Genomic DNA, 25,487 nt, shown 5'->3' with positions numbered 1-25,487 from the left:
CAAATTGAGACAGCTACCCGGCTCGAGGGAAGATGCGACAGCGACACTAATTCGTGACGCCATCAATAAAAAAGGATTGGAAGTGTCTGTAATATCTATTTACCGGATCATATGCCTCAGTAGTAATAGCCATTGGCTATGAACCGGAGCATGTATTCTTCTACGTGATTTGTGCCTTCGTATTCATCGTACGGTTGGGGAGTACCTTCTGCGGCTGAAGCTTGCTGCTCGCTGGAGGGATTCTGATCCGTGAAGTCGTTGTTATCGACTTCTACTTCTTTCATGGCCAAATTGGCCGCCATTACATCGTCTTCGTCCTCTGCCTGTGCAAGCAGTTTCTCTAGACTTCGCGGATCTTTGGTTGGTTCCGAGTCCGCCTGCAGAAGAGGCTGGTCGTCGACTTTGAGGCCGCCCGTCACTTCGGAACCCAGAAGATCCTTAACCGAGAGCTTTGTGAAATAGTCCGTTGTGAAATCACCTTCTTGGATGACGACGTTGTCGAGATGCCTCTTCTGGTTGGCCTTCTTGAGGATGTTACTTTCGATTGTGTGTTCGCTGACAAATCTGTAGATGTGAACGTCCCTGGTCTGCCCAATTCTGTGACAACGGTCCTGGCATTGCTTGTCCATAGCAGGGTTCCAGTCTGAATCATAGAAAATCACCGTGTCCGCACCCGTTAGGTTGATTCCGAGCCCTCCAGATCTACTCGACAGAATGAAAACTGTGATTCGGGGATCGCTGTTAAATCTCTCAGTTAGAATTTGACGATCTTCGATCTTCGTCGCACCATCTAGACGCATGTAGAGATATCCGTGGTAATTCAGGAATTGCTCCAGGATGTCAAGCACTTTAGTCATCTGCGTAAATATCAGCGCTCTGTGTCCGTTGTCCTTCAGCTCCTGCAAAAGTTCTGCGAGTTTCTGTAGCTTACCACAATCGTACTGTAACAACGACTTGTCGGGAAATGCTACAGTCAGCTTGGTTTGCAGATGGTGCAATGGATTTTTCATGTTTTGAAAGTTGCTCATGACGAAGTTTCTTGTATTTTCGTCCAGTGGACTTTCGTCGTTGAGGCCCAATGTCAAATACCGCGTATCCAGGGTCACAGCGTTCGGTGTTATCACCGCATACTTCTCTATAATATCTTTGTAAATGTCGAACTTTTTCTGCAATGGTTGTGTGCAGGTCCGCAGACTGTCGGTGTCGTTGCTTCGATCGCGCTCAATTGTTAGAAGCTTGAAAGCATTCGTGCCATACATTGGTTTTCTGTCGCAACGCAACCTGTTGATGTGGCGTATGGATTCTACGTTATCAACGGTCTCCTGCAAACGCTTCATACCTAAGCGCTTAAAGAATTCTGTGGCATTTCGGAAGTTCGGAGGGATTTCGTCTGACTCCTTGCTATCGCTCGACATCTCTTGCTGCCGCAGTTCATCGATTTGCTCTATGAACTCTGCAACACACTGCAGTTTGCTGGTGGCCCGCGAAGTATGGGTTGTCGATTCCAGATCGTTTCCTGTAAACACAAGGTTCATCGTATCCAAGCCTACCTTATTCTTGTATTGTTCATGATTCACCAGATCATGTACAAACTGATCCGTGCTCACGTAGTTCTGAATAACGGAACTCTCGCTGCAAAACGAGGTAAGAATCGGTCTGACCTCAAAAAGATCTGGATGATTACAGACTTTCCTCAACTGCATCAGGCAGTTGACGATAGACATGAAATTGCCACTAGCCAAAGTTGCCTTTGTCTGCGCCCGGGACATGAAATCGTCGTAGAGAAATCTTTGCCTTTTGGAAAGACGGCAGTAGACTATATGCTCATGCTTTGCTGGCATTTGCTTCTCAACATCTGCTTTCAATCTTCTCAGCAAGTACGGCCGTAGAACTTGATGCAGTTTGGTAACCGTCTTCTTGGTTTCTGCATCGTGTTGATAATTTTGTCCTGTTTCGATTAGCTTGTCCACTGGTTTCCCGAACCACTGTTGAAATGCATCTAAATCAGCGAATCCGGTAACTTCCTGTCCGGCTGTGACAGTTTGAGGCATCAAGAAGTACAACAATGACCAAAGCTCAGCAATGTTGTTTTGCAGAGGAGTACCAGTCAGCAGTAATCTTCTCTGTGTATTGAAATTAAGCAAAGCTTGCCATCTCGTTGATCTGAAATTCTTGATGTTGTGGGCCTCATCCAAAATCATATACTCCCACCTTTTCCTCTTGAAAGAGTTTTGATCCTGCACGATAAGTTGATATGACACGATGCAAATGTGAAAAGCGTCGGGCTTATTCCAGCCCCTCCGTTTCTCCTTACGCTGCTGAGGAGATCCGTAGTATGTCAAGACCTTGAAGCCTGGTGCGAATCTTTTCAGCTCCATCTCCCAGTTCAGTAACACCGATGTCGGTACCACAATCAAATGCGGTCCCCAGTTATGCTTCTCACATGCAAGGTAAGCCAATAAAGAAATTGTCTGAATGGTTTTACCGAGTCCCATTTCATCTGCGAGAATACCGTTAGTGCCATTATTGTACAGTGAGGCCAGCCAATTGAGACCCTGTTTCTGATAAGTTCGAAGGGTACCACGTAAAAGCTGAGGAACAGGTACATCCTCCACTGAGTAGGGGTCCGCCTCGGACTTTCCCATCTCATTTGAGGAATCCATATCCCTAGCATTTTCTGAGGTGTGGTCAGGCATCCGCCCAACTTCACCATTCGGAAGGACCAAATCAGATTTTTTCTCCACCTCCATCTCATCCTCCTGATTCTCATGTGTGACATCCTCTTTGAAAGATTGATCCGATTCGTATTTTACACTCTCATCGCTGTCGTCAACATCATCATCATTACCATAACCTTGCTCTAGCAAAAGACTTAGACCGAGACTTTTATTACTTGCGTCTGAAACGAGGCCAGTCTCCTCCTCCTCAGATAATTCCTCCGACGACTGCTCCGTTGTTACAGATAGGTTGTCATCCGATGAATGGCTGTCACCCATCTGCCTCTCGTCTTGAACCGCCACGGCTTCGTCAATGTTGGCGTACTTCATTTTTAGTTCCTCCTCTGTGAGATTCTCATCTTCAACAGGTTTGCGGTCAGATTTTATCTCTCGTTCTTCACTGATATCTTCCTCTTCGGAAGAACTAGTCAACAAATCGTCATCATTTTCCGAACCAGAGCTATCTTCAATGTCACTCTCATTGTCACTATCTCTATCACTGCTTTCGCTCTCGTCTCCTTTATGAGTCAGTTGAGCTTCAAGGAGTTGGGTGCTTTGTTCCAACATCTTGGAAAGGTGTTCTTTACCCTTAATTCTCTTAAGGTGCTCCTCCTCATCTTTGAGGAGAACTCTATATGCTTTTTCAGCCAGAGTCCATCGTTTTTTAACAGCCTGCATAGCCGCTCTCGCCAAGTTCCTCTTGTGTTTTTCCTCTTCTTTGGCCCTCCGCTCCTCTGCGCCAGCAATATGCTTGAAATGCTGTTCGATCATAAAGGAAACTTTTCTAGCTCTGGCGATCCGAGCCTTCCTGTTGTTCTGAAATAGTCTGCTCATGAAAATCCCATGGTTCAACAGGTAGTCCTGGAAAGTTTGCAGATTTTGCTGCTTGTAAAGGTAGGTTATCGGCTCTGGTCTATGCGATTGAGTTAGTCGAGCTTCTTTCGTGGTGATAGGCTGCACAGAATCCGTATCGGGGTCGTACCTCAGGGCCCCACTCTCCAAGCCCCTTCGTATCGCTGCCACCACCTTCTTCTGCTCTTGGATGTAATGCTCGTACTCCTCAATCGACATGTCTTCGTCCATCGATTTGAAAGAGTTTATGTACTCATGCAGGTTTGTGAATTGCGGTTTATTTACATGCAATGGATTCGTCACCGTCTGTCTTGGCGGGTTGACTACCAAGTTAATGCGTGGTCTTTTCCTTTGATGCTGTCGCCTGCTCTCCGGCTCGTCCTCCGACGAAGTGGTGAAGTAGTAGTCCTCTTCGACATTCTGCCCGTAGTAAACCTCGTCATCGAAGGAATCCTCCCGGGAGTCCGGTCCCAGCTCTGATCTTGCGCGATCGCCGTGCTTCTGCGACGAAGACAGCGCCGACGACCCGTTGCTGACCGGAGAGGGCAGCTTGCTGCCCCTCTTGCCGGCCAGTTTCGGGACCCTGGGGCGCTTCATCGGCACCTGGTCGCGCTTGACATGCCCAGCCCGCAACGCCTGTTTCAACTCGCCGTACTTAGCTCTCACCACCGGCTCCACTTCCGCCCAAACGGTACCGTTGGCGTCCTCGTTCGCTGCCGGAGTCGTACTCGCTCTCAACTGCCGCCTTCGTACGCGCCCGTTGCCCGCCTCGCCCGTCTCCCCGTCCTCAAATGACCCCAGCGACACTCCATCTTCGACCAAAAACCGCCGATAACTCTCACTCTCGTTCTCGTAGCTCGGATCAAACTCCACCAGCGACATGAACTCTTTCAGATGGAAAAGCTCGTTCGTCAGCAGCTCATAGTCAAATCTCAACTGTGCCAGTCTTTCAACCTTCTTACTCGACCTACCCTTCTTCTTAGCATTCGATGTTGTCGTGTGTACCATCGGAAAACAAGACAAACTGCATAAATTTCAGCGCCTAACCACGCTTCCGGCCTATTCTGAGTCCACCAGTATAAACTTCCTTGCCTCGACAACACAGTACCGCTCTCGAAACCCGGCTAGCGACCCAAAATTGTCCTGTTTCGACCCTCCAAAGCTCCTTCTTCAAGTGAACTCCGTAATCAAGAAAGCCTTGTTTTCTTCTCGCCTCTCGCCACCCAACTGGGCGGAAGCGGCGAAAAAAACCTTCAAAAAATAAGCTGTGGGCACGTGACCGCCAATCTCTATCGCAGTCAAATCGACCAGGATATGCTGGAAGAAGCGGTGTAGATCACGGTTGGTGATGGGCCAAACGGGGTGCTGGGCTGCTGTGGTTGGTCATGTACAATCCGCCGGTCGCGAAAGGCGAGACTGCCACTTCGTTCGGCAGAAACGAGTTCAAACCGAGCTCATTTAGTCGGTCGTCGTTCCGCATTCATCACTATCCCGTGAGCACGCAAATCTCGCCAATGGGAAGCTCTCCGAGGGCCAGAGCCACGTCAAGATACTCGCTGAGCAATAGCAGCTCGTTCAACGAAGGCAGCTTGCGCGAATCGCTGCATAGCGACAGTCAGCCCGCGGAAAGGGCCGGCTCCGAGGGAAAACGGAACCATCCAGTGGCTCCGAAGTGTTCAGGGCCCATGTACAGCTCCAAGGCGCGCAAGGAACTGTCGAGCATCGACAAGATCAACGATCCGAGCAGCAATGCGCTGATATGCGCGGGAACGACTCATTTGGGATACTACAGGTTCAGCCCAGAGGACCGCTCGGTGGTGTGTCTGCATGACTACGTGGCTGTGAACAATAGGCACAGCAACGTGTTCTCTCCGAATTTCAAGAAAAGAGCGAGACAGAGTAAACTGAGCACGATCGCGGACGTCAAGACTGGGTTCCACAATCACAAGAATTACGTTGCGGTTTGCCGGAGTTCAACTGTGATCTCGGTCTATGATGTGAACAGGACGACCGACGCGGATGACGCGCTCGTCGCTACGCTATCCGACCACACGAGGTCCGTTAACAGCTTCGATTTCAACACGTCGCAAACAAGCCTGCTGATCAGCGGGGGGCAGGATGGCAGCATCAAAATATGGGATCTCAGGTCCAGCGGCACCAAGAACTCGCGGCGCTGCGATGTAAATATCAACACCGCTTCCGACTCCGTGAGGGACGTCAAATGGATGCCGTTCCAAAATTACGTTACGGGCGGTCAACAGGATGTCAGGAATGGTAGCAACGCCGGTTTGAAGTTTGCTTCGATTCACGATTCTGGATTACTTCTGACATTTGATTTACGCCAACCGTCTCAGATTGAGAAAAGGATCAATGCGCATTCAGGCCCGGGACTCTGTCTCTCTTGGCATCCGAACTTGGAATATATCGCCACCGGAGGGAGAGATGGAAAATGCTCGCTATGGAACGTTGGCGATCGGTTTCAAGGGGACAATATGAGCAGTTTCTATACACCGAATTCAGCCCCTACAGCCCATTTATCGACGCTCCACGCGAACACGAATTTGGCAGCACTACCGGAGATCACTATAACCACCGGTCTTCCGGTAACTAAGCTCAAATTTCGCCCATCTTATGAAAGGAACGTGTTGAACTCTATACTGGCTCTTTCTCCAATGACCAATGATGCGGCTTTGAATGTATACTCTTTGGCCCGCAAGTATATTCCAAAACATGTTCTTCACAAGTCTACGCAGACGCTAGGTTTGGTGTGGTGGGATGAGAAGCTCATTTTTGACATTGACAAGGATAATAGCATAAACGGATGGGATCTTACCCAGGAACCCACCATCTTGGACAATCTCTCAAAATGCGTGACGTGCTGGCGGGACATTGAGGGAAACGGGTTACTTTTCCTCGATCAAAACAGCGGTGGATATGAAATGCAGCAAAATCAGCCTACTGTGCAAGATGACGATCGAAAATCGATCAATCAAAAGGTTGGCGCGGGCCCCCTAACCAGCAGTATCGGAAATCATGCAGGAATCATGAATAGTCTCAAAAAAGGTATTAGCCATTCGACGTTGTCTTCATATTCCGGAGATCGACCCAGTTTTTACAAGTCGGGATTCTCATTCAATGCAAAGAGTCCATCGATGGGATTTTCTCACAATACTTCAAGCGTATCTTCAAGTCCATATCCTTCGCAGAACGAGATGAAAAACGTGCAATCTCCAGTCATTGTAACCTTGGATTTGCCATATATTCTGAGTAATATGCGGCTGTCAAGCTTACCTCCTGATCGAAATAAACTGCGATCGCCCGAAGTGAGTGCTATCAGGGAATCTCCGGTCAAAGTATTCAAATTTTTAGCCAGAGAGCTTGAATTCTCATGCAATAACGAAAAGAGAGAGGGGAACGTCAAAAGCATTGACCAGCGTTCAAGTATGAAGGACGAGGATATCGAGACGGAACTGATGCAGCGTTTTGGATTATCTGAGAATACAACATGGGCGGCGCTTATGAATAAGAAAGGGGAACAAGAAGCCAAGGCTAATCGGGAATCAGGCAGCACCTTGAAAAGTCCCAAGCAATCAAAGAAAGAGACGTTACAAAAAATAATATCTAATGAGGAGGAGAGATCCGTACCTCGAAAAAAAAGGAGTGCTCTGACAGAAAGCATACATTGTCTCACATCAGGGCTGGAGCCTAAAATTGAGCAATTGCTTGAACTAATACCAATCTGCAGTGACAATGCATCTGTTTATTCCTACATTGATGATTTATCTAACTTCAAGATATGGTTGTTAATACGAGATTCTCTGTTGTGGGATTTGAAAAGACTTAGTTCAGGATATCCATCTGCTGATCCTGAATCAGCGCAAGGAAAGCTGACGGAAGATGGCGCCGAGTTTGTTGCTGCTCACAACCTTAATGAAACCGGTAGCCCTGGTTGCTCGAGCAGCATAACGAGCGACGTTAACTCATTTGTGGAGGAGACTCCCCAGGCTTTTAGTACTGGCGTGGAAAGTGGCACCAGAGAGCGGGCTCAGGTTCCCGAAACTGCTTCCAAGCTTAAGCAACAGCTCATGGAGGATAACGGTAAGATTACTTCGCATGAGCAGGAAATACCCGTCGGATCATATAACAGTATTAGCTCTGCGAAGTGGGAGGATCTGAACCAGAAAGGGAAGCAAAATGTCAATGATGCAGACATAGTGATAACCGATGATGACGACGTTGAAGTGGAAGCAATTCGTGCCGCATCCGCACCAGCATCGAGCTCGAATGGCGTCGGAGCTACTAACATACCCATTTTGCAAAAGAGAAAGCAACGCCAGTCGTTTATTGATACGTTTATGACCGATGTACGATCCCCAAGTGATATCAATGCAGAGGGTGGGTTTTCGAGCAGGAATCGTCACCCGCACTCGTTAGTTCAAAGCAGTCCTAGTAGCAAGTTATCTTCGCTGCAAAGTCTCGCCAGTGGCACTTCTCCGCTAACAGCTCTGAGGAAAATCACGGAACGAACGGACTTCATTTCACCATTCTCACCAAAAAGGCTCCCAAGTTACGCTTCTTCAAACTTTGAGCAGCTCATTAAGACAAGACCCGCGAACGAGGTCCCCAAAGACAATGGACCGAGCAAGTTGAAGCATATTACACCCCCATGGAGCACAAGAAGACTGATAAAACAGCTCTATCAGCAGGCTGTGGAGATGGGCAACATTTTGCTTGCTGTCAATATTTTACTACTATTCCAAGACATTTATCAGTTGGCACCTGTTGAGGTCGTCAAGGACTCACTGGCGCGATTTACCACTATCTTACATCAATATGAGCTTTTCGAAATCTCCGCGGCGATCCTTAAATATTGTCCATGGGACGACATCATGAGCTCCCAGGGCGGAGAGTCTCTCGTTTCGCTCTTCTGCGAAAGATGCCATAACTTAATCACAAATGACAGTTCGAAAGAGAGGTTTTCGCTAGAGTCGCAGAAGGCGGGAAACAACACTCCAATGAGCAGATTCGGCCACTGGTATTGCGATTCATGCAAGAAGCCAAATAGCTTGTGCGTGCTATGCGAACTACCCATGAAGAAGATGACGATGGCCATGTTGGAATGCGGCCACGAGGGCCATTACGAATGCTTGCAGAGTTGGTTTTTAACCGAAGGAATGACTGAATGCCCTGGAGGCTGTTCGAACGAAGTTCTCATATAGTAGTACAGAAAGTATCACAACGCTAGTTAGTAGAGTAATGCGATACACGATTAGATAAGCGCGAACTGCTCTAAAAAGCTCCGCACCACAGACCAGTAGCCCTCCTGGATGATCGTATCGTTGTGGTAGCCCAGCGGAAATTGAAAGACCTGCTTATTATGGCTCGGGCACGCCTCATACAGTTTGCTCATGTGAGATGGTGGCACTATCTCGTCCCGCAGTCCGCTCAGGAACAGGAACGGCAGCGTAGAATCGCAGCCTTTGATCTGCTCCTCCGAGTTCCAAATCTCGTGGCACATCCCACTGAAATATCTCAACGCTGGAAACGCGTACGGTATCACCTTCGGGATGCTCAAGAAAGTGTTTTCCAAGATGACAGCGTCACAAAGGCTCGGAAACTTCGCCGCGATATAGATCGCATTGGCGCCCCCCAACGACCTGCCATACAGCACCAATTTCCTAGCCTTGTGGAACGGCTCTCTGGAGAGATGCTCCATCACACAGTCAGCGTCCAGCTTCAGCCCTTTCTCGGAGGGCGTCCCTTCGGAGTGTCCGTAACCTCGGTACGAATAGATAAACACGCTCATCCCCAACTGGCGATAGAAAATCTCCGCGATCGAGATGAAATACCCAATATTGCCCGCATTGGGACACAGAACCACCACCGTCGAGCCCGAGTCGCTTCTCGTGTTCCGCATGTCGTACGCCTGGATCCGCACCCCGTCGCCCGTGGTCAGCGTCACCAGCTCGTAGGGCAGGCCGTAGCTGTCAGGAGTATCCACAAAATCCCGAGCTCCCTGCGCCCACGACGGATAGATCAACCGGTTCTGCATGAAATACAACGCAACCAACGACGCCGACGTTACCGCAGCTGCTCCCTCCAGCAGCATCTTCACAGCACCCCAGAGCATCAGCCGCCGCAGAGCAAACAACCTGGATCCTCAATGCCTCCAGCTCATCGCAGATCATCCGATGCTGGTCGATATCTAAGGCTCTTCAAGATGCTCGTGAACTGGCCGGGTTCAAGAAGGCGGGTAACGGCTGTCGCTATAAGCGATCTTCACCATATAAAAATTTTCAGTATAAGAGGACGGTTCAGGCCCTCTGATGGAGCTAGAACAGCGAGCTGAGAGCGATTGAGTCGACCGGAATCTCTGCTATAAGGTATCCAGCTGTGTCCAGTATGTCTGTTGAGGAAGTGAGCCAGAAATTCGAGGAAAGCGTCGCTGTGAGCGAGGAGAAGGAGCCAAAGACGGTGCTGTCAGACAGCCAATTCGATGTCAAACACCCTCTGAACACAAAATGGACTCTGTGGTATACGAAACCCGCCGTGGAGCAATCGGAGTCGTGGTCGGACTTGCTGCGTCCAGTGACGTCTTTTGAAACCGTGGAGGAGTTCTGGGCGATCGTACAGAACATCCCCGAGCCACACGAATTGCCTCTCAAGTCGGACTACCATGCGTTCCGCAACGATATCAGACCAGAATGGGAGGACGAGGCAAACGCCAAGGGTGGCAAATGGTCGTACCAGGTCAAGGCCAAGCGTGCCGACATCGACGAGTTGTGGCTGAGGACCCTGCTCGCTGTGATCGGCGAGACCATCGACGAGGACGAATCGGAGATCAACGGCGTGGTGTTGAACGTGAGAAAGGGTGGTTACAAATTCGCATTGTGGACAAAGTCCGAGAATAAAGAGGCTCTCTGTAATATCGGTGCCAGGTTCAAGCAGGTACTAAAGTTGGGTGACGACGATCACATCGAGTTCTTCCCCCATTCTGCAGCTAATGCAAAGCATCACCAACCATCCATTACTTTGTAAGATAGTAAATAATGTTTCTAAATAATCGTACACATCGACTCGACGCCACCTCGTCGCTTCCTGCTTACTCCGAGTCCTGGGAATGGGAATCTGTTCGATGCGCTCTCAGGTGGGACCCCAAGCTTCTATAATGCCTTGACAGTAGAAGCCCAACACCGTGATAACATAGAGTAGGATCAACATCGAGCCTTTGAAATAATTCGACTTCCCTTCCGCGTATAAATAGGTGAAGAGAAACACGCTTGCCATCGATGCAATGAGATCCCATTTTGGGAACACCAGCGGAAACATCATATCTCTGATAGATATCTCGGATATATCCATCTTCCAAGTGTATAGAACCGAGTAGAGAACCAAAGCAGGTACCTGTAGCAGACAAACTTGTAAAGCATATGCGCTACCGATCTCCATTGATAAAGCGACGTTGCCATGCATGGCGAAAGAAATAGCATTCAAAAATTCTGTGGTATTCGGCACTAGTGCAAATATAGTGAAACCGAGGAACTTGGGATTCAGTGAGGGAAGACCTTCCAAAACTGCGTCTACACACGACACCAGTATTTCAGCAATGACTGCATAGAGCAGAGTTGCCACCAAAAGAATACATGTCGACCGGTTCCTCGACCAGTTGGGGGCTTCATGACCACTGGAGGCACCATCATCATTAACGTCTTGGTCATCACGCGGGTTGCTTTCAAGCGTGCGACTTGCGCTCATCTCTTTAGCCTGTTCCGTGATCGGTAATTGCCAAATCATTACTGCGTGCGTTCTTAGGGTGAACCACAAACCGATGATATATGCCAAGAAGAGAACAATCGCACAGGATATTGACAACGGCTGAATGACATTGACGTACATCTTGGTGTATTTTAGAGGCGGATGAGTAAAATAACATCTTTCTGAAGTAAAGACCTTGGAAATGTTTGCAAAAGTCAACGCTAAATCTTTGTCGTCTTCGCAACGCACAGTGTAGCTGCCATATATCTCATAAAATATGGTCGGCACAAACATAACAATCATAGAAAAGATTAGCATAGTGGAGGACACACCGGCGCTGGCTGGATTGTATCGTTGCGTCTTCCTATTTAGAGCCCCACCACACATCGACAGACCTGGTAACAACAAGACTGCACCTAGGATCGAACCAATCATAGATCCTTCAACCAGACGGCCTTTGCTTTGTTTCAAAGCGACACAGTATAAGAAAATTTCTACAACCGTGGAGAAAAAAGCATTAATCACAGCACCAACGCCCATGGATGTTTGAGCCGAAATTGATGCAACAGCTTGGCCGATGTAAAATGCTAGTGGAATAATTGAAGCGAGACATAAAGTGAAAATCGTTATCTCATGAGTTAGCCAATTACTGAAATGCCATTGTTTCTTGAAAACGTAAAAATCAAAAATGGTAAAAAGGACTAATGACATTAGGTTGACCACTATAACATTGGTCCCATCAACAGTAAACTTATAATAATGCCAACCAGCGCAGCGAAAAGTGCAGAGCAATACATTCTTACCAACTTGAGCCTTGATTATGGAATCGTCCTGAGCACTAGTATTCTTGATGTACTTGAAACCCAACGCCAAAGGATGTCTCCTGCAATGATACATTAAATTCCACAGGATATTACTCATCGGTATTGTAAAAACTGCTAACCACGTAACCAGCGAGATTACGAAAACTATTGGCTGTATTAGAAGGTGGAAAAGCACATAAAAAATCAGTCTGCCCCAGGACCACTTGCCCCTACCAAAGTATCTCCTTTGGATGCCTGTCCCAGAAGAATAACCCTCGACTGTCTCAGCAGTACCACTTGGATGTTCAGATAGGATACCGTGTATGGAAGGTGACTCTTCGTGAGCAGCGGCCAAATGTTGCCTCACGGAGCCGTATGATGGATGCTGCAGTTTGTTGCCATGTTGCTTCAATGCATCATTTGTTTCTGCCTGGGATTGATGAAAAAATAACCGATTACTATATGAAGTAACCCAGTTATAGAACTGTTGTGTGCTTATGCCCTCATCCATGTCCTCCTGTATATAGTGCTCATCGTGTGTTAGATAAACCACTTTACCAAAAGGCCACAGGAGATAGCGGCCGAGCCTGAAGCACAGGAGCGCATACTCTTTCGAAGACCGAGTAAATAAGCCAAGCACATAAACCAATACACCCGCAATATCCATTAATAGGAAGAGGAAAGTTCCGCAGGATACAGCCCAAAGAATGTTGCTTAGATGAACCTCCCAAGTGATCTTCTTCAATCGAGTTTCATGGATATCCTCAGCGGCCACTTTTTGAACAGACCTTTGTTTTTTGTACAATGCTGGTTTCCATATCCTGATACCGAAAGGATGTGTTTCATTGATCGCGTCTTGCCTCTCTCGCAAAGTGTAGGATTCCATAGAAGTCGTAGACCGTTCATCATCGCCTGGCCCATTCTCCTCGTCTATGTTTCGGTCTTCAAATATCAAATCATGCCCAATACCGGAAGGATGATCGTGAATGACAAACTTGTTAGCATCTGGCTCTACATCAATATTGCTGGCATTCTGTGGTGCACCTAAAGGGGGAATAGAGATTTTGGAGGGCCCACCACCATCGGCATCCTTCCTTGACTTGGAAACCGACTTCTTTTTGGGACTTGTCCTAAACTTTGTCTTCGTTTTCAGCTTAGACTTGGAATGTTGGCCATTTCCATCTGAGGTAGCCGACGGAAGTAGGTGGCCCTTGGATTTGCTGTTATGCAAAGCGTACTTCAGACCATCGTGGAGCCCCTCCAGATACCTTACGTCGTGCTCAATCTCGTCAGGATCGTCATCGACACTGAAAACACGATACACGTGGTCCGGAGCGTTACTGCTGCCTATTGTCCCGTTGGAGTGTAATGAATGTAAAGGGTTATGGTCCTTTGGCATTGCACTGCAACTAACTGGAACCACTAGCACAGGCTCTTACGGATGCGGCTGCTTTTCCCTTTACGCTGCAGCCCTTTTATCTCTCACATCAGCAGCATATCTGTCTGGTTTCAAGGACGCGTCTCATCGCCAACGAAGCGCTGCTAAATATAAGTCACGAGGTTTGACCACCGCCGCCAGCGACCATGTGCGGTCGCTATGCAACGCTCAACCGACCTCTTAGATCTCCACAGAGACTGCATTGTACCTCTTGGCCGTTCCAAGGTCTCAAGCGCTCTCTCCGACACTGCCTCGGAGGCGGCTAATCCGAAAACACCACCACCCGCCACAGCTCAGCATCCTGCCTTACCTAACACTCATGATGGCATACACCAACACCCCTGAATCATCCGAAAAGTCCTCCCGCTCCTCTTCTGCCCGTCTGCTTGGTTCTTCTTGAAAAGTGGTGATGGCGGCTAAGTTGAGCTGCTGCCACAAAATCGCTTATATACAGCAATTTCCGTTACCCGGTCATAACTCACCTCTCTTCAGATCTGAAACACCTTCGAGGCGTTCGGCCCGCAGCGCAGGGGCTGGAACATAAAAGCGAGGTGAAAATTTACACATCTAAACACTAAACAAGCAGGTGAAACACTTGATCAACTGTTGGTTTTCGCATATTATAAAGTTTAAACCGAGTGATAGCGATTGCGGGATGCTAGCTCAGTTATCTATCGCTTGGCTGTTGTTCTTAAGGCTGACTGGAGCTGTATTGACAACCTCGCTTCTGGTGACCACGGACGCCAATGGGTTGCCACTGACAGAGACTTCCATCTTTGACCCTGCAACGTTGGCTAATGCAGCTGCAGGAACACCAATTACCACAGTCATCACTACTACCAATATCGCGGGCGTCTTGGTTACTTTAACTCAGACGAGGACGCCGACTGCCACTGGGACGACGGACATAGCGCCAACTACGGCAGCTACAGCGACGGGAACCGGTTTGGTGACCAGCTTTGTGACTACGACAAATGCTGCGGGCGCCACGGTGACGTCTCCGACGGTCGTTACTCCAGCAGCTACTACGGCAGCCACAGGGCTTGTTACAAGTGTCATCACTACTACGAACGCTGCCGGCGCTACGGTGGTTTCGACTACTATTTTCAACCCAACTGCCACTACCGTAATCACGCCTAGCACCGCAGCAACAGGTTTGATAACCAGCGTTTACACCACTACGGACGCCGCCGGTGCCACCATTACAGGGACAACCCTTTTGTCAGCCGCAGGAGCTAGTAGCTCGTCGTCGGTCTCCGCTACGAGCTCTGCCACCCAGGCGGCTGTTGAAGATCCAAATGGTAGGCCAGACCCTTCTACGGATTTTACTCAGCCACCACTTACTCCAGTGACTACACTGCCGATGGACACTTACGTTACGATCACTGAGGGAACTACAAGAACATACACTACGACAAGGGCTAGAACCTCCGGAATGTGGGTCACGGTGGTTATACAGGGTCGCACAATCACTACTACGACGACGTTTGCACAAAGATTCACTTCGCAGTACACCACCGTGGCTTCACCATCATCGGGCTCCATTGGTCTTGGGACTATCTCAGGAACCATTGGTCGCGTTAAAACCGACCTGGAGAGCACCATTAAAAACGGTGCGGCCTCTATTTGTTCATCATTTCTCATTTCATTTTTGGCGTTCGTTATGTGGTTCTTGTAGGGACCACCGGAGTTTAGCAGATAAAAGTCAGTTTGTATACAGTATTCAATCCAATCTATCGGTTACATGATAATAATCATACAGTCCAACTACGGAGATCATTTGTACACTGCTTCTACAGCCTTTGCAAAGATTTCCAGACCTTCTTCAATTACTGAGTCTTCAATAGTCAAAGCGGGCACGAATCTGGCGGTGCTTTTTCCAGCAGTGATTACCAGTAGGCCTAGTTCCCTGGCCCTTTTAATGACTTCGGTCGGTGGTTCCGCAAATTCAGCCCCGATGATTAAACCTCTGCCTCTGACGTCCTTGATTTGCTCAGGAAATCTCTTTTGTAGTTCACGCAATCTGGTCTTGAAAATCTCACCTTTGGCCTCGACTTGGCTCAAGAACTTCTCGTCTGCAATCACATCCACCACGTATTTGCTAACCGCACTACCTAGAGGGTTACCACCGTAAGTGGTTCCATGATCACCGACTTGTAAGGCATTGTTGATCTTGTCGTTCACAATCGTGGCTGCAATGGGGAATCCGTTACCAAGAGCCTTTGCGGAGGTGAAAATATCTGGATGGGCTTCCTTGGGCAAGGCGGCATGAGCCCACAGCTTGCCGGTACGACCAAGACCACACTGAATCTCATCATAAATGACAGCGACTTCGTTTTCGCTGCAGATTTTTTTCAAACCGATCAGCTTATCGGCTGGAACTGGAAAAATACCACCTTCACCCTGCACTGGTTCCACAATCAACCCAGCTAACTTATCTCTGTTCGAACTGATGTAATCATTGAATTTAGTCAACTCATCGTTCAAGTTCAAAAATGTCACATGAGGAATCAGGTCTCCGAATGGTGTTCTGTACTTGGGATTAGAAGTAACGGACAAAGCCCCCATAGTACGTCCATGGAATGAATTTTGGAAAGCGATGATACCTTGCTTCTTGGGATTAATAGTGATACCGTGTTTCTTAGCAAATTTCAGGGCCGCCTCATTGGCCTCAGTACCAGAATTACATAGAAAAACCTTTGAAGCGTCGAATTGTCCTCCAAACTTCTTTGTCTTCTCAACTAGCTTCGAGCTCAAGTCTAAGCATTCTTTATTGTAATACAGATTCGAAGAATGCACCAACTTCAAAGCCTGCTTGTGCATTATATCTGCCACCTCAGGATTTGAGTGACCCAAAGCAGTGACTGCTATACCAGCAGTAAAGTCAATGTACTCTCTCCCATTGATATCATCATAGAGTTTGGCATTTTGGCCTCTGGTAATACAAAGATCGTCTGGTCTCGCATAAGTGGTGACTTGGTACACTTTCTCGTCTAAAGCACTCGCCAAGCTCTTGGCGGAGGTTGAAGAGAGATATCTTTTCAGCATTGCGATTATTAGCTAGTCTTCAAGAACCACCAACTATGTCAATTATCCGTTTGCATCAATTAGTCGAGCTCAGGTTTATATCTTATTTTTCGTCCTTATCTATTTTTCACTTGAACATGGTAGCGCCGTTCGCATTGAAAATGAGTCAGAGTTCAGCTATGACTGCTTCAAATAGCCTGTGATTCATGTAAGCCCTGGCGGCCCTCGAATAACTTCTGTTTATTAATGAATCAGTCAAGACGAGGGAGGAATGACTGTCTCGCAAATCCGTACAGCAGCGTCACAAGGACAGGCACTCTTTGTCTGCCATCAGATATTTGGGCTGCAGCTTGTCGCTCGACAGTATAAAGAATATAGTTCCAGGAATCTTTAGGAGCTCTCCTTTAGAAGCTAATGCAAATCCGTGAAGAGGTGCTTGCAGCCTTAGTGCTGTGCCGCAACCAGGCCCCTTAGGCTCTTTTAAGCGGGCCGGCTCTTCGGAAATCCTTCCTAACTATACAACTTGGCTTACTGTCTTTGCCAATACCCTAAAAGTACATAACATCGAAAGATCTTTAACTCCGGTTCCATGAAAGGTAAGAAGGGTCTGCAATTTTCCTTCCAGATAATAACCAAAAGCCCAGCAGCATGAGAGCAAATGCGGCGAGAATACATCCGCCAATCAGGTATGCGATGCCGAGAAAGTAATTCCTGCTTCCTATGCTTGAACCGTGCGTAATATATACGGCTTTCTTACCGTTGTACATTAGCACGGGCCAATGAAGCCCAATGTCAATCTGGTATTCGCCGGCTGGGAGGCTTTCGTTGGAGTTTCGACGTATCAACTTGGCAAACTTGTGAAGTGCTGCTGGCCTCATCCAGTTTTGGAACTCCTCCCATTCGTGGATATTGGGAATGTTCGTCTCGTTGTATCCATTTGGAAATTGGCGTTCCCAGAAAGGTGGTGGGACAATATCCTCGGGCTTATACTTTGTTTTCTTGAACCGCGTCCTATCGGTATGCCAGTTAATATTGGAGTTGCTCAAAGAGTAATTGTTTGAAGGATCGCTGACGTTCGTGAGCTGAAAGGGAAAAGTGTCGTTAAACATTGAGTTGGCTATCAGACCACAAGGATAATACAGTTTGCCCTCATCATTATGACCCAGAACCTTGCAATTGATACCAGTGTTATCCTGGATATCAGCACGAGAGGCGCTCTTGCCTCTGATCTGGTCTTCACTGAACGACAGGACGTATCTTCTATGGTTTGCTGCAAAATTCTCGATCAGATAGTTCACGTAGACGTCCTTGGGGATATCCTGCGGCGTGGTGAACCGAATCTGACAAGTTCCGCTCTCCTGGTCATCATCCTCGGGATCTGCCACGTATCTCCATTGGGGTGCCACGCTAAATGTTTTGTTCTTAACGAAAATCATCGAATAGTGATCTGCTGGCATATCCGCCCACTCACCGCCGCTCGGAGCGCCGGTAGTGCAGTCTTGATAGTATATAGTGAGTTCACTGACCTTAGAAGCCACTGATAAAAGGCACCCAGCCACGATAACGAAGATCGCCGCTACAAACAGGTACAGTGGTATGACAGACCTGGGGGTAGGCACCGGATTCCAAGATGCCAATCGTTGCTGTGCAAAGGGTGTATCCAAGGGCCTTCTATTCTTTACTAGCTTAGGTGAAACCTCATCTTCCTCAAATTCTGAAGCATCAACATCATCTTCCTCTGGTATGTCAGCATCCTTCTGTACATGATCCTTCTTTTTGAAAACCCCTACTCCACTCAAGTTAAAATTCACCATTCTTGTAGGCCGTTGAATCGAAACCCACCCTCACTTCCGGGAGTCTTGGTGTCTAATGCTGCCAAATCTTATGGCTCTATGTTGAATGCCTGTAAATTGTTCATCCAACACGTTCATTTCAAGCAATCTCGCGCGCGAGTAAGCCGAAAATTCAAAGCTCTTCAAAATATATGAATATTTGATAAAAAAGATACAAAAGATAGCTAGCTAGCGCTAGCTATGTTCGAAATTAGCCCATGCTGAGCCTTATCTTGAAGCCGTTGTTGTAGACGGAGCCAAAACCGTAACAAGTAGCTCCTCCTCCGATGACTATGTACTCGGCAGCACTAGCCGCAATCAGTTCGCAGCCGACAAGAAATAGTGGCTGATCTTGCCATACTTCCCGGTGAAGCCTGACACCAGTAATTTTCTCGGTATGGAGGTCGACAATGATAACGCTGGTGTCCTCGCCGAAGAGCATTTCTGGGCTTGTGCCACCGACAACAAGGATTTCATGATCGTTGATAAAGTTCACTTTTGCCCCGTACCTTTGAAGCAGCGGATGCCTGATCGTCTTTTGAATCAGTATCTTGTTGTTCCGGTAGGCAAATACGTGCAGAGCATCCGAGACGTTTACTTCGTCTGTGGAACCGCCAACGATGATCCCAAGCTGGGCGTCCGAACTGTAGTCCATCGCTGCCGAACTGAGTGGGCAGTCGACATCGAGCCCCTCAGCTGTACAGGGTTGAAAAGCGTTGGCGTTTGCGTCATATCTCAGGAACGGTGCTCCTGTGGTGACTCCACCGCATATTATGACCTGGTCGTCGACGAGAGCCGCGCAATGCCTGTATCTCGCTTCCGGCAACTTGGGACCCTCGGACCAAATGCGGGACGAAGTATCCAGAAACCACGAATCTTCGTAGCCATCATGTGGACTCTGTCGGCCACCAACCAGCAGCAGTCTTTTAGAATCACCAAGGCTCGTCAATGTGTGGCACATTCTTGCGCGCGGACTATTGGTACACTCTAGATTGACAACGGCTCCAGTTTTAACGTCGATTCCTAGCAGTTGATTGAGTCTACCGGGGCTGCTACCACCGAAATACAAGACAAAGTCCCTTTCGTACGGTACCAAGGCAGCTGAAGCACCGAACTTCCTGGAGATTGAATGATTCAGCACTTCAAACTGGGCATCCTGCTTGACATCTATTTCTGCCGCAGGAGCCGATGGACCAAACCTGTACAAGTCTTCGAAGACAAAGCTGTTCTCGTTTGTGGCATGACAGATGAGATAGTGGTGGCAAAAGAGATGGAATTCCTCCAATTCATCGAAAGCCTCCACAGACTGAACTTTCAGCCTTTCCGCAGGATTGACGCACTGCCACAGCTTGAACATATTCCCAGCGTTTACTCGAGGAAAACCTAATCTGATGAATCTATTCTTCTGCGCCTCGGTTGTAAAATACTTCTGCACGCTTAGCAGCGGCGAGTTGTTCTTCTTAAAATGTTTCAACATTTGCTTTGCGAATGGCTCACTTGGACCCGCTGGAGTTAGTTGCTCTAGCAGTAGGAAATGAGAGTTCGGCATCCCACCGCAGGTCGCAATAATGTCATCGGCATGGCCAGGCGACATGTAGGCCAAAGATACTTCTGCTATGAATACCTTGATGGTTTTCGGATTATTCAACCTAAAAGCATCCAGCATATCTCGGAAAGATTTAGGATAATTGAGGTTGCAACTGACCGCGATATAACAATCCGTTCCATAGGCGACGCGCTCCTGCTCGAGTGACCTGGGGCCCAAAATTTCTGCAAGTTCTGCTGTTTCTTGTATAATACGCACCTTCTCGCTTATCAGGTCGCTATAGTCAACATCCACAAATCGCACTCTTCCCTTGTACTTCTCGCTTGCTGGGTTATGCTGGTCCAGGATCTGGAACGGCAGCGGATCAAAACCGCATCCGAGGTTCACCACCACAATATCATCATGTGTACCTTCAACAATTGAGTCCAGTCGGGACCTTATGGCGTGCAATCTCAGCCAGTAGCCGCGATTGATGCATGGTGAGCGCTTGGGAGACTTCCTAACGAAGTATTTGAAATACTCCCGCGGTGGCTTGCCACTGCCCGCGGCTTCACTTAGCTTTGGTAAGTACAGGAGCTCTACGGACCTCTTTGATGCAATAGACGAGTTATTTGTGCCTTGGATGGCCAGATCTGCATATTTCTTGCGCCTTTCTTGCTTTTCCAGCTGTTTGAGCTGCCTGGGGGTCAATTCTTCGACTGGCATCCGACTACCAATCGCCAAAGATTCCACAAGAGCCTTCTTACAGCGCTTCATCTCTTCTTTTATACTGGTTCTTGGCATAGCTCTTCAGCTCATCGCTTATAAGAAGCTTTCACGTGATCACATTACGCCTTAACTAAGGCATCCGCCTTATAGAGGGACTTGAACCTGTCAAGGCCGTTATTATAGCTGATGGTGTTGAGTTTTGTACCTTGACAGGGCAGCATTTGGTCATCTCAGCTGGTTAAGGTGCCTGATTGATGGATGGGCAAGGACGAGGTTTGGGAGCTGGCTCCCCAGAGGCGTTCCATGAGTTGAGTCTGTCCAACGAAACCCCCAAGCAACGAAGAACTACCAAGTTCATTCTGAGTAAATATACCATCTACGAGACCAAGGAAAGGATGTACATCGTTGGTAGTAACAAGCGGGAGACAATGTTTAGGATATTGGAGATAGACCTCAGTGTGCCTCAGGATAGGCTGAGTGTGCTGGAGGATAACGTCTTCTTCACAAGAAGTGAGATCATGAATGTGCTTTCGGGGCTGGAAGACGCTAGTGAGGAGGGATTGCACAAGAAATTGACCGGATACGGCCTTGTTGGTTTTATAAGATTCACGACGTGCTATTATTTAATTGTGGTGAAGAAATGCAGCCAAGTGGCAGTACTGGCGGGCCGATCTATATTCCACATCGACGGTACGGAGCTGGTTCCCATATCGAATAACTATAAGAAACCCGATAAATATTCCGCGGAGGCCCGGCTGATGTCAACATTTCAAAGTTTAGATTTGACCAAAACCTTCTACTTCAGTAATACCTATGATATCACAAACACGCTGCAGACGAATTTGGTAAGGGAAAAGCTGAAAGCCGTCGGCAGAAGCGACATTTCAGTGCCTAGCGGCATACCAGATTATAATGAGATGTTCATGTGGAATAGCAATTTGCTGAAACCTGTACTGCCCTGCATAGATACAGTTTATGATTGGTTTAGGCCAATAGTACATGGCTTCATTGATCAAGTCAACGTGTTAGTGCTCGGCAAAAGCATATACATAACGCTGATCGCTCGTAGATCACATCAGTTTGCTGGTGCAAGATTTCTGAAAAGAGGTGTCAATAAACAAGGCTATGTTGCAAATGAAGTCGAAACAGAACAGATAGTTGCAGACATGTTGCTAACAGGGTTTCACAACCCTGGTAATGGTTATTTCGACAGTGACAGATATACATCTTTTGTTCAGCATCGCGGATCCATACCGCTTTACTGGACTCAGGAAGCATCAAATCTGACAGCAAAGCCGCCAATTCAAATAACAGCGGTCGATCCCTTCTTTTCATCTGCTGCTTTGCATTTCGATATGCTTTTCCAGAGGTATGGTAAAGTAGAGGTACTGAATCTTATCAAAACGAAGGAAAAAATACCAAGAGAAACAAAGTTGTTGAAAGAATTTGAGCAGTGCATAAACTATCTCAACCAGTTCCTTGCTGATGACAAGAGAATCCAGTACACCTCATGGGATATGAGCCGAGCATCGAAGCAGGATGGCCAGGGAGTGATAGAGTTTCTGGAAAGATACGCTGCTAAGACAGTAGCAAGCACAGGTATCTTTCAGAATGGATCAAATTTCAAGTCTACAAAAATGCAACAAGGAATATGCAGAAGCAATTGTATCGATTGTCTTGACAGAACGAATGCGGCTCAGTTTGTGGTGGGTAAGAGGGCGCTAGGCGTACAATTGAAAAGTCTAGGTATTGTTGATAACTGTTACCTGGAGTATGACTCAGACATAATAAACATCTTAACTGAACTTTTTCATGATCTGGGGGATACCATTGCCTTACAATATGGCGGCTCACATCTTGTAAACACAATGGAAACTTACCGGAAAATTAATCAATGGAGTTCCCATTCTAGAGATATGATTGAAAGTATCAAAAGATTCTACAGCAATTCTTTTGTCGACGCCCAGAGACAGGATGCCATCAACCTGTTCCTTGGTCATTATGTCTGGAAGAAGGACTATCCAGCGCTATGGGAAATGAACACAGATATTTATTTACACAACGAGTATGCTGTATCCGGGCCAAAAAGGAGTTACACCCATTGGTGGAATAACTACCATATCATCAGTATATCTGAGCTTGTGCAGAAAGAAATAATTGACAAGAAAAAAGATCTAACTTTACAGGAGGTCGTGCGCAATATAAGAGGGTATCCGGGCGCTTTTGACAATTACTGGAACGAATACTATTTACCGCGATCTCTTACTTGGATTCGAGACCTATTTGCTTTCAACATGAACTCGACAAGGAGGTATCATTCGATGCGCGTTGAGAAGGACGGAATATCACCCTTCGCTTCTCGTAAGCAGAGCTGGATCAATAATAAGCTCAGATCTGTCACGCTTGATAGTGATCATCCAAGCTCAAATGAGCCAAAAGAATCCATACAAGAAATCAAACTGCGTAATAGCGACGAATTAGGAATGACAAGCAACCAGTTGAACATGGTGCTTGCTGATGCGGCAAAAGCCCAGGAAAATCTCAACGACTTACACCGCAATGAGAGATTTCCAGTTTTTCTGGAGAGCACGAAATGGGCAAACCCAGAAACTGTCGAGTATGAACTCGTCAGCACAAAACCAGACACAGAGCCGAGCTTGAAGATAAATGAAGCCGTCGATTATAGCGGTTATTACGCAAATATCGCTGTCGATGTCGAATACTATGACAGCATTCTGAAAATTGACAGCTACGAACCGTCGGAAGCCTATCAAGTCCTTGATGACCGTGGTGAATGCAAAGCAAGTTCGGACGCCATAGAGACGTACCGCTTGTATACACAGGGTTCTAATAAAGATTTAGTCTTCGTTTAGACAATTAATATACAATTGCAGCGCGGGCAAGTCACCTACCAGTAGCAGCGTTCACTATATTCTTGAAATGCGTTTTTATCGTATCCTTGTATTGCGCCACGGGTATTTTCTGACAGTCTAGGATTGATCTATAGCACGCTAGCGTGTTTCTCAACTCGTCGCACTTGAACCATATCTTGCCGTTTACGCCGATGGCGACTTCGAACTGCGTGAAGTTTGAGAGCATTTTCAGGAAAGGAAACTTTTGATCGAAAAGCATACAGCGAGCAAAGGCCGGCGACACCTCCGCAACCATTCCCCCCTCCAGCAGTCCGAACCCGGCATCTTTTCCCGTGGTGGAATCAAGACATTCTATTTCAGCTTCCAACTCCTTTTCGGCCGCACAGACCCTGGCGTAGACCAAATCGCCAATCTTCAGCGTTGGCTTATTCTTCTTGGAGGCGTTGGGGAAAGCCATGTATGACAGCGTAACGCTAGATGAGAAACTGGAAAGCGACACTTTATAGCTGTCCGAAAACTGGCCCACTATCACCCCGATCACGTAGTCCCCGACTGCAGGTATATATCTCTTCGAATTGAACTCAACGTACGCCGTTTGGCCCCTCTTCGTCTCAGTAACCACCTCTATCCCAGCATTTGTTGGTTCTATCTCTTGCGTTACTGGGTCGTAATACAGTCCCGGACCAAGAGAGGTGGGCTTCTGACTATCGATATTCAGCTTATCGCCGGGAAATATGAGCGCAGGCATCGCTCAGAATGGACCACTGGATCTTATTATCGGCTGCTACTGCTAGTTGGCGTAGTTCTGGTCTTCGATGGTTTTTCTCTTGGCACGTCAGAGGTGACTGTAAGCAATATATGCTTGAGATGAGCAGTTGTTCAACTTTGAATACGCCGCTAGGAGGCTCATGACGGTTCATTTGCCGGCTAGATGTGTTTGAATGGCAAGTGGTCGGTGCTCACGGCTTTTCCCCGGACGCTGGTTGTGGTGCTTTACTCTTGGACCGCGTTTGTGACTTGCACGAGGGTAGATCAAGTACCGTTGGCTGTAGTCTGGTTACTGGTGCTCTTGCTGTTGGGAATTGGATGGTATACGTACTACAAACTCATCTCCGTAGATCCTGGGAGTCCGCTGGATTATCCAGAACTTGCGGTTGGTGACATCGTTTCTGCAGAGAATGGTGCAGAATTGCCACCAGACTTCCTGTCCAGGCGGTCTGTCACCTCAAAACGGGATGGGAGATTCCGGGTGTGTCGAACATGCCACGTATGGAAGCCTGATAGGACACATCACTGTTCTACGTGCAATAGATGCATTTTGAAGATGGATCACCACTGTCCGTGGATCCCGGGCTGCGTTGGATTCAAAAACCAGAGATATTTCATTCAATTTCTGGTGTACACCACCCTCTATGCTTTGGCTATCCTTGCAATCAGCTCTACGCAGCTGTACATGTGGTTTCAGGATGGCGCGTTCGAGCGGGAACTGATAGATCTTAACCTGCTTTCCGTGTGGCTGCTTGCGTTCGTTATGTCGATTGCCATGCTTTGCTTTACTGGGTTCAGCGTATACCAGGTGGCCAAAAATCAGACAACAATTGAACTGTATACGCAGCGGAGCCTTCGAGAAGAGCTGGCGGTCCTCGCTGAGACTGGCTTTCCCCGGAATTATACCGCCGATAACGTCTTCGATCTAGGTTCTCGCTTGAGCAATTGGTCCGACGTGATGGGGGAAACGTTGGCGGAATGGCTACTACCAATTAGCACGGCCAGAAGTGTCGAAAACAAGCACACATTGGATGACAAAGGGCTCTATTTCACCTTCAGAAGCGAGATGAACGAGCGGTTATTGGACACACTAGATCTGCAGGATAGACTTTTGAGGAGAGTGACTCCACGCTCATCAGCAGAACACCGCCTTGGTTCAAGAGTATAA

At 47.7% G+C, this 25,487-nt stretch overlaps 12 protein-coding genes across 12 annotated transcripts; 5 read left to right on the top strand and 7 right to left on the bottom strand.

The window, feature by feature from the left end:
* Nucleotides 1–116: 116 nt before the first annotated feature.
* On the bottom strand, nucleotides 117–4,577 carry SWR1 (chromatin-remodeling protein SWR1; the record flags this gene model as incomplete). The annotated part of the gene is made up of 1 exon (XM_037283911.1): nucleotides 117–4,577. One exon carries the CDS (start codon nucleotides 4,575–4,577, stop codon nucleotides 117–119), a length of 4,461 nt encoding a protein of 1,486 aa, XP_037139807.1.
* Nucleotides 4,578–4,954: 377 nt separating this feature from the next.
* Nucleotides 4,955–8,788, top strand: RTC1 (Rtc1p; the record flags this gene model as incomplete). The annotated part of the gene is made up of 1 exon (XM_037283910.1): nucleotides 4,955–8,788. The coding sequence occupies one exon, from the start codon at nucleotides 4,955–4,957 to the stop codon at nucleotides 8,786–8,788; it is 3,834 nt and encodes a 1,277-aa protein (XP_037139806.1).
* A 50-nt stretch (nucleotides 8,789–8,838) lies between these two features.
* On the bottom strand, nucleotides 8,839–9,699 carry HG536_0E00410 (uncharacterized protein; the record flags this gene model as incomplete). Its single annotated transcript, XM_037283909.1, has 1 exon — nucleotides 8,839–9,699. The coding sequence occupies one exon, from the start codon at nucleotides 9,697–9,699 to the stop codon at nucleotides 8,839–8,841; it is 861 nt and encodes a 286-aa protein (XP_037139805.1).
* A 272-nt stretch (nucleotides 9,700–9,971) lies between these two features.
* On the top strand, nucleotides 9,972–10,607 carry CDC33 (translation initiation factor eIF4E; the record flags this gene model as incomplete). The annotated part of the gene is made up of 1 exon (XM_037283908.1): nucleotides 9,972–10,607. One exon carries the CDS (start codon nucleotides 9,972–9,974, stop codon nucleotides 10,605–10,607), a length of 636 nt encoding a protein of 211 aa, XP_037139804.1.
* A 105-nt stretch (nucleotides 10,608–10,712) lies between these two features.
* Nucleotides 10,713–13,526, bottom strand: VNX1 (calcium/hydrogen antiporter; the record flags this gene model as incomplete). Its single annotated transcript, XM_037283907.1, has 1 exon — nucleotides 10,713–13,526. The coding sequence occupies one exon, from the start codon at nucleotides 13,524–13,526 to the stop codon at nucleotides 10,713–10,715; it is 2,814 nt and encodes a 937-aa protein (XP_037139803.1).
* A 694-nt stretch (nucleotides 13,527–14,220) lies between these two features.
* On the top strand, nucleotides 14,221–15,243 carry KRE1 (Kre1p; the record flags this gene model as incomplete). Its single annotated transcript, XM_037283906.1, has 1 exon — nucleotides 14,221–15,243. One exon carries the CDS (start codon nucleotides 14,221–14,223, stop codon nucleotides 15,241–15,243), a length of 1,023 nt encoding a protein of 340 aa, XP_037139802.1.
* Nucleotides 15,244–15,341: 98 nt separating this feature from the next.
* On the bottom strand, nucleotides 15,342–16,613 carry ARG8 (acetylornithine transaminase; the record flags this gene model as incomplete). Its single annotated transcript, XM_037283905.1, has 1 exon — nucleotides 15,342–16,613. The coding sequence occupies one exon, from the start codon at nucleotides 16,611–16,613 to the stop codon at nucleotides 15,342–15,344; it is 1,272 nt and encodes a 423-aa protein (XP_037139801.1).
* Nucleotides 16,614–17,167: 554 nt separating this feature from the next.
* LEM3 (Lem3p) lies at nucleotides 17,168–18,406 on the bottom strand (the record flags this gene model as incomplete). Its single annotated transcript, XM_037283904.1, has 1 exon — nucleotides 17,168–18,406. One exon carries the CDS (start codon nucleotides 18,404–18,406, stop codon nucleotides 17,168–17,170), a length of 1,239 nt encoding a protein of 412 aa, XP_037139800.1.
* A 229-nt stretch (nucleotides 18,407–18,635) lies between these two features.
* On the bottom strand, nucleotides 18,636–20,753 carry PPM2 (tRNA methyltransferase PPM2; the record flags this gene model as incomplete). Its single annotated transcript, XM_037283903.1, has 1 exon — nucleotides 18,636–20,753. The coding sequence occupies one exon, from the start codon at nucleotides 20,751–20,753 to the stop codon at nucleotides 18,636–18,638; it is 2,118 nt and encodes a 705-aa protein (XP_037139799.1).
* Nucleotides 20,754–20,932: 179 nt separating this feature from the next.
* On the top strand, nucleotides 20,933–23,551 carry FIG4 (phosphatidylinositol-3,5-bisphosphate 5-phosphatase; the record flags this gene model as incomplete). Its single annotated transcript, XM_037283902.1, has 1 exon — nucleotides 20,933–23,551. The coding sequence occupies one exon, from the start codon at nucleotides 20,933–20,935 to the stop codon at nucleotides 23,549–23,551; it is 2,619 nt and encodes an 872-aa protein (XP_037139798.1).
* A 31-nt stretch (nucleotides 23,552–23,582) lies between these two features.
* RRP40 (exosome non-catalytic core subunit RRP40) lies at nucleotides 23,583–24,299 on the bottom strand (the record flags this gene model as incomplete). Its single annotated transcript, XM_037283901.1, has 1 exon — nucleotides 23,583–24,299. One exon carries the CDS (start codon nucleotides 24,297–24,299, stop codon nucleotides 23,583–23,585), a length of 717 nt encoding a protein of 238 aa, XP_037139797.1.
* A 183-nt stretch (nucleotides 24,300–24,482) lies between these two features.
* On the top strand, nucleotides 24,483–25,487 carry PFA3 (palmitoyltransferase PFA3; the record flags this gene model as incomplete). The annotated part of the gene is made up of 1 exon (XM_037283900.1): nucleotides 24,483–25,487. The coding sequence occupies one exon, from the start codon at nucleotides 24,483–24,485 to the stop codon at nucleotides 25,485–25,487; it is 1,005 nt and encodes a 334-aa protein (XP_037139796.1).

The sequence above is a fragment of the Torulaspora globosa genome, chromosome 5, assembly GCF_014133895.1.
Source record: "Torulaspora globosa chromosome 5, complete sequence".
NCBI lineage: Eukaryota > Fungi > Ascomycota > Saccharomycetes > Saccharomycetales > Saccharomycetaceae > Torulaspora > Torulaspora globosa.
The sequence above is the reverse complement of the archived record's forward strand: the minus strand, read 5'-3'. Positions and strand labels throughout refer to the sequence as shown.